We start from the raw sequence: 8885 nt of genomic DNA, 5'->3' as shown, positions 1-8885 counted from the left end.
CTAAATTTTTGGGTGTTACTCAGTTATAATATTTTGCCATGTTACTATAGGTTTTTTGTTTTTGTTTCGTTTGTTGCAATGAAGTCTATTACTATACGGACGAAATCTATTATTATAAATAAGACGCATTAAATTTGGAATATGCTTCAAAAGTTTCAATATAGTAATTGAACTTTTCTTTGATTCCAAATAAATCGAGGTCAACAATCGTATAAGCAAAACAATAAGTGTTCCCAATAAGCAAAACAATAAATAAGTCATCCATTGAACAAACAAACGACATAAAATAAGTCAAGATCTATGTATCTTGTAAAACAATTCTCATTTTACAATAAGAAATTAAGTGACAATAATTATGAGTTTACGAGTCAACAAAATGGGTAGGCAAGACACGGCACGGCAATGCGTTTGACCCTCTTTTATTTTCAATACATTCTATTTATTAAAAAGAATACTACTTAATATATATAAACACACCTCCACACAAAATTGACTTAAATCAGAATTTTCATTATATTTATCTTTCAAGAAAAGCTCAAGTGTGAAAGAGTTCAAACAAAGATCAGCGCAATCATAATCAGTAGGAAGATAAACAATTTTGACAATTATTATGTTTATGTTTCTTTGGAAAGAAGTTTTTTTTATTAACTTAGTAGAGAGTTTACAAAAATATTCAACTGATGCAATCAGTTAATAAAAAAACACAAACAAGAATATTTTAAAAAAAATCAACTTAACAAGCTAACAATGTTTTGATACCACCAAATCTAGCTACCATATATATGTTTCAAATTTTTTTGTCTTGTTAGTCAATAAGAAAATTATTTCAAATTTCGTGGCTAATAGTGTGTGACCTTGAGTCCTTGACAACCTAAACCAAAGCTTCGGGGTTAATATCGATAATGAAACCTTCATAAGGACTAACATGTAAAACTTCTCAGATATTACCGCCACGTGTCTCGTCGACAATATTTAATCACTTCTTGAGTTTGCTTCTTCTGTCGCTCTCAGAGACACACAGTAGTGACAAAACCTGATCACCGGGAAAAAAAAAGCTCTGTTTTCAGACGACCGAATCTACTCACCGGAGAATGTTACGTCAGCTTCCACAAACTATTACGGCGGACGCCACGCCGGATTGGCTTCCCGTCGGTTGGATTGTTCACTCTACAGTTCTAAGACGCGGTCGCCACACTAAGGTATATTACTACTTAGTACTCTTTACTCTCTAAATTTCAGAAAACCCCACCTCAAATTTTGTAAATTTACAAAATATTCAACACCAATTTGAGAACTTTTGTGGAATTTTCTTCATTAAATTGAGAAGAAAAAAACCAATCTTTAATTGAGAAAATTTAGGAAAAATCCCACCTTTAATTGTAGATGTAATTGGTTTGTATGCATGGTGATGGAAATTTTTATACAATTGCTTTTGTAGACATACACGCAATTGAGAACAGGGAAGAGGTTGTCTACCAAGGATCAAGTTCTTGATTACATTCAAATGGAGAAGATTCGAGAGAAACGAGAATCCGGAATCGAGAAGAAGAAAGCAACTGTATGTATGATGAGTTCTTTACCCCCAAAGATTCATGTTCTTGAGTACACTTACAAAGTTCTTTGGTGCGTTTATATAATGTTTCTTTTTCTCTTGTTTCAGTTAAAAGCCTTGCAAGACATAGAGACCGCAATGGAAAGGCCTTGGTGGCTTCGGGATGAAAGGCAAGCTGAGTGGAGGATTGGTGGTTCTGTTGGTGGAGTCCCATACAAGGAGGTATAACTGAGATTAATCATTTTGTGCATTTGTTTGTTATTGAGAGTGAAAGATTTGTTCTTCTTTTGTGTGTGTGTGTAGATGAATGTGAATGGACCAAATGATTTTAGAACCAATTCAAAGGAGACAGTGCTATTGGATGAGAACACTGTGGTATCTGAAGATTCATCAGGTGAAGAATACGAAACCGGGTGTAATGAAATTGTAAGATGCATTATTTTATTTGAAAGTATAGAATCTTATAATAGAGGTTGTAGTAGCTGGTTTGATACTTTTGTTTTTTGTTTTTAATGTTTTGCAAGACGTATGTAATTGATGAGGATGAAGAAGATTTGTCAGAGGGTGAATATGTCGAAAATGTGGAGAATTGCTCCTACATGTCCTCTACCCCTGTAAGTGAATTTGTTCTCAGGTTTGCTATGTTTCTTCTCGAACATGTATTGATGGGAGTTTTGTGTTTTATTTTATCGGTAGCTACGGACACAGCCAGAAAGAATGAAGAAGTTGGAGTCTCGAGTAAAAACGCAGTGTGTGTTTGAAGGTAAGTGGATAAAACGAACCAAAGAGTAATAATACAGAGATGTTTGTTGGTTAGTGAAAACAGACAGATAATTTTTGTTTGTGCAGATGAGGATATGAGTAGTGACAGTGACACCAAACTTCCAGAAGCTGAAACCTCGAAAGAAGAAAATGGTGTGGGAGAGACTGGATCATTAACTGTTGAAATCAACCTGGACTGTGAACCTGCAAGTGATAGTTTGGTAGAGAATAAAAGTGGGATCGAAGGAATAGGAACAAGAAACATTGAGATCATTGACCTAGAGAGTGAATTGATTCACATATGTGACTCATCAAAGGTTGTTGAAGTGACTCAGGAATCAGGAGATACATGTGAAGAGGCTCTTCAAGCTCAACCTACGCATGAACCAGGAGATACAAGTGAGGAGGCTCTTAAAGCTCAAGCTGCGGAGAAATCAGGAGATAAGGGTGAAGAGCTTCTGAAAGCTCAGGTTGCGTGGGAAGAACCTGTTAATGAGTGGAGAAGTTCGGTCTTCTTTCCATACAGTGAAGCTCCTTCACATTCTGTACTTGTTTTTGACGATTCTAATGCTAGATCATCTGTAGAAGATCTTAGCAACACCGTTGAGCTAGGTTCATCAATCCTGCAAGAAAATAACATTAGTGGCTCTAAAAAGAGGAAGAAGAACACGGAAACATGTTCATCTAAGAAGAACATCAAGAAGAAAGGCATTGAAGCACCAACCAAAAAACTTCAGAGAGGCAAAACACCACCAAGTAAACCACATGGCAAGAAGGGAAGTTCGAGTGTAAACATGGACAAAAAACCTTATGTTTGGCCTGAGCCATGCCCAAACTTCCCATTTGAACCACTCACAAGATCATTTCAAGTAGAGGATGACTCGGTAATCCGCAGGTACTTGGAGCAACAGTTTGCAGCTCCAGGAAGTGCTGAAAGTAACTTACCTTTACCTGATTTCGGATTGCCTAACTTCTCCAACATCCAAATCTCACTGAATGAAGAACCTGCATCCAAGAAAAAGAAGTCTCCTGATCCTCCATGTGTACAGGTCGTAAATTCAAGCTTACCTAGTTGCAGTTCCATAGGTACTACTAGTATGCTACAAATAGTCGCAGGAAACTAAAGAGACACTGAGACTTGACAAAGCTTAAGCTGTTTAAAGACCTTTTGTAAGAAAACTTTATATGCCATATATGTGTATGATATAGAATTACTCTTAAGGTATTTACTCAATTATGTGCATACCTTTAACAAGAGCCAAATATAGATCAAAACAAAATCATTGGGTTTTCTTTTATTAGTTACTTTAGATATTCTGCAATGCATCTGTTCAGCATGAAGATCACATTTTAAAAACAAATCGTAAAGGTACAATATTAAATTTATACGGACAAAATACATACTATTACATGTTATTCGTGATTAAGCCCAAAGAAACTCACAAATGAGTGATTCCGAACCAAACCGAATTAATATAGATATGAGTTTACTGAATTATCTGAAATCCGAACTATAAGAACTGAATCCAATCCAAAACTCAGATGAGATAATCTTACTCATTAGAATTATTGTATCTTTAATCGGACCTGGACCGATAAAAACATCTATAATTTGTATAATTTTAATTTACATTGTGCTAAAGCCTAATTTTTTTTAATATGTATCATATTCCATCATATTAATAGTAGTTTATATATTAGTAACATACATTAACTCAACACAAACCATATATAATAATACTACATAAGAAGGTAATTATAGAAACTAGGTTTCCACAATAAATTTGTTTAGTGAAGGAAACAAATTCAAACAAATAATCTCTCAAAAAGTTGGATTAAAACTATAAATCAAAAGGAGGGATTTAATCTCTTAAAGAATAGGCTAGGGTTTGCTCAAGAACAAAGATGAATTTAGGGTTTTCTGTATTAATTTTTCGGATGCCGTACAATGGAGAAGTCTCTCCCCTTTTATACAATTTCATTGATCACAAAATATATTAACTTTCTTTATTACCCAGAATGAAATACGGAAAGTTCCCATCTCTTCCTCAAGTCGGCCGTCGGTCGAATTAAGAAGTTGGCTTCTCGTCGGTGGGCTAAGCCTTCTTGTCCGAACAGGCCTCTTCCAGATCGTTAGTTAAGATCCCTAACCGGGAATTAACCGAATTCCCGGTTAAATGATCAATTTATCTTTCTGGTTTAGATCGGTATGTTGGGGGTGCTAAATCCTGCACCAACAATTAGTCCCCCCCCGTTCTGAATATTCGGGATTAAATTCGAATGTTAGAACTATAGGAAAGAAAATATCCGATCTAAACCATAAAGAATTTTAATTATGTAACCCGGGCTTTATGGTAACACGTGTCACATCCACTAGATCGGAAGCCGAAAGGTCACGTAGGTCATGATGACTTTCGTAGGGTTGCCGCCCATCCGATTCTATAAATACACAGCCTCCCTCTCCATTTCTCATTTTTCGCCGACAGCACAAGGTATTTTGCTATTTTCTCTCTCCTCTTTGCTTTTTTACTTTTGTTGCAATTTCCTGGCTTTCCTCTGCACTCTCCGATCATCCATCATGACGAGCACTTTGGATCTCGCCTCCTCTCCTGAAAACGAAAACGGTCGCCTAATTCAACGCAATTCAAGAAGTGAAGCACGTAACCTGAGTCGTGTTACACAGATCGGAGGACCCCTCAGATCGGGCTCTGAAGCCCAACTTCCCCTAGTCTGATGTTCGGCCGGGGCTTCTTCTTCACAAGCTCAACCCACCAGTCGCAACGAAAATGATAATGATGAAACTCACAATGTCGATCTGCACTTGGAAGAAGATCGATTTGTTCCCCTGGGACTCTTGATTGACGATCTCCCACCATCATTGGACCATAAAGGGCAAATCGGAGGTGAAAAGACTCTGAGTTCAATCAAATCGGTCAACGATATGTTGAACTCATGCGGCCTTGGGAACATTGGCGTTACCATCCTAATCCCACGAGATGATCACCGCCCCTGGACTCCTCCGAAGAGATACATCTGTTTATACGAAGATTATTTTTCGGAATGTCGCCTTTGGTTCCCGATTCCATCCCTTTTATCGATGTATGCCCAAAGACTCAGGATTTCGATCTCCCAGCTCGCCCCAAGCAGTATTTGTAACTTTGTCGCCGCTCTTACTATAGCGACCGAAGTAGGAGTTGAGATCGGAGTTCAGTGCTTCGAGCAGCTGTCAAATTTCAAAATATCAAAGAGCAAAGAAAACTGGGAAGTGAACATGAAACCGTAACAAAACTTTCTTCATGGTCAAAAAGTTAACAACTTCAAAAAGTGGGCCGCCCGCTACTTTTATGTTCGTGTCGACCAATTCTCATTCGAGGATCCGTTCGGCTTCCATCGGAGAGTGTGGAATGGAGATCCTGGTAGATTTTTAATTTCCCGTACGTTTTGGTGTATCATAACTCTGCTAACTTGGTTTAACTTCCCGTTTATTTTTTTCCGATTGCCCTTTCACCGCAACACGTCTAGCTCGTGGTTATCATTCCGTTGAAGACGCATTACTATCTGGCACCAACCGACGGCGGGAATTTATCACCCGTATTCGTGTCGAAAAAGCAATGGCAAAGTCAGAACCAAATTTCCCAGTTTTGCGAGTTTGTTGGGACAGACTTCGGAACCCGTCGGGGCATGTGTCATCACGGCGAGTTGCCTTCAGGTCGTGCATCCGAACTCTCAGGCTGCTGCCCAACTCAATACTGACCCTGTTCTGGGCGATGAGGAGATCGTCGACATAGTCGGTAACGAAGATGTCGTTGAAGCCGATAATCCTGCTCCTACCCTGGAAGGCATCAACCCTCCATCTACCGAACAGGACGTCCTCCCACTCGAGACTAGAGAGAGGAGGAAAAAGAAGAAAAAGCAAAACAAGGGGAAACAAGTCGGAAATGAGTCTGTGTCTGAGCCATCATCTGCAGTTAACCGCAAGCGCTTGGGAGAAGACGCGGGACTGGAATCGGCTGACCGATTCCGTGTAAAAAGTCGGAATGATAAAACCGATCGGTTCACCTTTGACTATTTTGGCGAGGGTCCTTTGGTCACGAATTGGGCGGCCTTTGGTGAACTCTTCTAGAACTTGAAAACTTCCGGTCGCATTCTCCCGGAAACTGAGAAGTTAGAGTTCGAACAAGCATACCTCGACATCGCAGAATCCCACCTAATGGTTTGTATCACTATCTTCCTTAAGTTATTTAGATTTTACATGGGTGAACTAACGCACTTCTCCTGGATTTACAGGCCGCTGCCAAGATCAGTGTGCTAACTCAACTGTATGATAGACGAATGAAATAACTGTCGACTTCGGGGTTTGAATTTGAAAAGATGAAGGAAAGCTTAGAAGAGATCCGGACAGCCAATAGGGCTAAAGACGACATGATCAAAGAGCTGGAGGTCGTCATCGTCGGGAAGGATGAAATTATCGCTCAATCCGAACTGGAGATTGGTGAACTGAACTCCCAGACACGCGCTCTTGAGGAAGAGAAATCCGAGCTACGGCGAGAGTGCGATGAGCTGAAGGCTAAGTTTGACTCTGAAGTTCGCAGACCCCGCCGGGACCGTTTGGATAAAGTAGAAAGAACAGCGAAGAAGACGCAAACCCATCTAGACAAAGTCAGAGCCTACCTGGTTGAACAGGACACGATAGTTCGCCCCATGGAAGACATGTTGAATCAGGCTGTTGGAGTCCAGGAGACGGTACAATATCTGATCGAAAAAGGATTCGTCATTCTCGAGGAGCGAGTCATAGAGATCAATGAGAAGAAGGCCAAAGCTCAGGAGGCCGTCGACGCGATGGACATCCTTGAATTGGGGGAGAACGATCTTGTCATGTCTCCGGATCAGTTCGGCTTCGTAATTCTTCATCCTGGGACTATGGCTCCGGATTCTGTGAGGCATCAACACGGATCAAACACTGCTATTTTCCAAGCCGATCTGTCCGACAACGTGGAGGTCTAAGCGTTCGCTTCGAATTTCACTAGGAGACTATCTTGTTTGAGTCCGGGTTTTGAAAACCCTTGTAAGAATATTGCCGACTTGCCCGACCTATTTTACTTTTTTTTTTGTTAAGTTTCAAAGACTTTGGATTTGACTTATTTTTCTGGAATCTTTCCCTTTCATATAAATGGAATATGTCTAGTATCGAGAAAGTCGAAATTGGAAAAATATCCCCTCCCAAACTTGTATAAATAAGCTTGCGTCCTTTTGTTTGATCGGAATTATCCAGACCGAGGCAAACTTAGAACTGGAATAATGCCTAGTTCTATTAGTAGCGTAGAATCTACGCTTGCCGGGAATGATGTTCTGACGTTCTCGAACGCAGAGGCTATCGAGAGAGGAATGGCTTATTATCCAAACAGCAGGGTTCCTTGGATGTTAATGTTCATTGTTAATCCGGAAGAAAGACGTGACTTAGAGGAATTTTTCAATTCCGTAGAAGACCGGCATGCTGAGTATCATGATCGACTTGCGGCCTCGGGACAAGTGCAACGTGAATTACTGTTCAAACTCGAGATGCTCGAGTCCCATCCAAGGACTTGGATCGAGAATGGGTTTGAGAGGGCGAATGCCAAGTCTACCCAAATAGATCCTGCCTTGATTGGCGATTTTGTTCCGACCGACATCAGGCCATTCTACATCAACAAGCGTGCTAGTGAAAACGACATCACTGAGGCCAACACCTTTCATCGCCAGGTTACTATCCTCTGGTTCCTTTTAATAATAATCCAATCCGCTATTGCTTTGATTTGACTATTCCCTTCGTATTGTGTTTGTGCAGATTGAAGCTATGCATCAAGAGCTAAGCCAAGATCTGCAGTACTTTCATATGAAGAAAGGAAGGATCGATCGCGAGCTAATGAACCTGGAATCGGAAATTGCTATTCTTAAGGCGAAAAGAAAATGGACTACCGATCTGCTTGATGAGGCGGAACAGAAAGTCAGAGCACTGGAGACTCGACCCAAAGAACGGGAGAAGACTGGGCTGCAGCTGTTGTGGCCGATGCCGAAGCGACTCAAGACCAGTGCTCGAGATTGCCGCTAGTGGTGTATTAGCACGAAAGTAACATGTTTTGTATTGATAATATGTCCTCTTTTATTTTAATCCAATAAGGCGAACAAGACTCTGCCGAATTGTGGCAGGCTGAATAAAATTTGAATTCGAAAACATGTTTCTATTATTTTGCAAAGATGTATGAGAGGCGGGACGTCTCCCAACATATGTTTGGAGTGCGAGATACTGTGATCGGTTTCTCTCCTTTGCTCTAGGTCGGGAGTCGGACAGCGAAATTTCTCTCTGGGTTTGGCTAACCATTCCGACCGAACTAAAGGTTGGGTGCGAAATAAATACTCTGGGTTCACCTTATCGCATAAATTAGAGATCGGGTGCGAAATAAATACTCTGGGTTCGGCTTATCCCTACATATGCACGATAGGGGCTAAGTGCGAGTTGATCACCTGGCCAGGGTGTCAACGAAGAATGTATTTTGACCTCGAATGAAGTCAGTTCGATTGGACGAATGTTCAA

The 8885-nt window shown here is 40.4% G+C and overlaps 2 protein-coding genes across 2 annotated transcripts in view; both read left to right on the top strand.

Annotated features, from left to right (window-relative positions):
• Positions 1 to 8885, top strand: part of LOC104703945 (pentatricopeptide repeat-containing protein At1g64100-like) — a 51903-nt gene that overhangs the window by 26444 nt on the left and 16574 nt on the right. The gene's annotated exons all lie outside the window — the stretch shown is intronic.
• Positions 999 to 3569, top strand: LOC104703951. The gene is made up of 7 exons (XM_010420043.2): positions 999 to 1199; positions 1439 to 1558; positions 1661 to 1774; positions 1856 to 1978; positions 2077 to 2166; positions 2249 to 2315; positions 2402 to 3569. The coding sequence occupies exons 1-7, from the start codon at positions 1092 to 1094 to the stop codon at positions 3436 to 3438; spliced, it is 1659 nt and encodes a 552-aa protein (XP_010418345.1). The 5' UTR covers positions 999 to 1091; the 3' UTR covers positions 3439 to 3569.

The sequence above is a fragment of the Camelina sativa genome, chromosome 7 (assembly GCF_000633955.1).
Source record: "Camelina sativa cultivar DH55 chromosome 7, Cs, whole genome shotgun sequence".
In the NCBI taxonomy this organism is placed as follows: Eukaryota; Viridiplantae; Streptophyta; class Magnoliopsida; order Brassicales; family Brassicaceae; genus Camelina; species Camelina sativa.
Note: the sequence above shows the minus strand (reverse complement) of the source record. Positions and strands in the feature narration are given on the sequence as shown.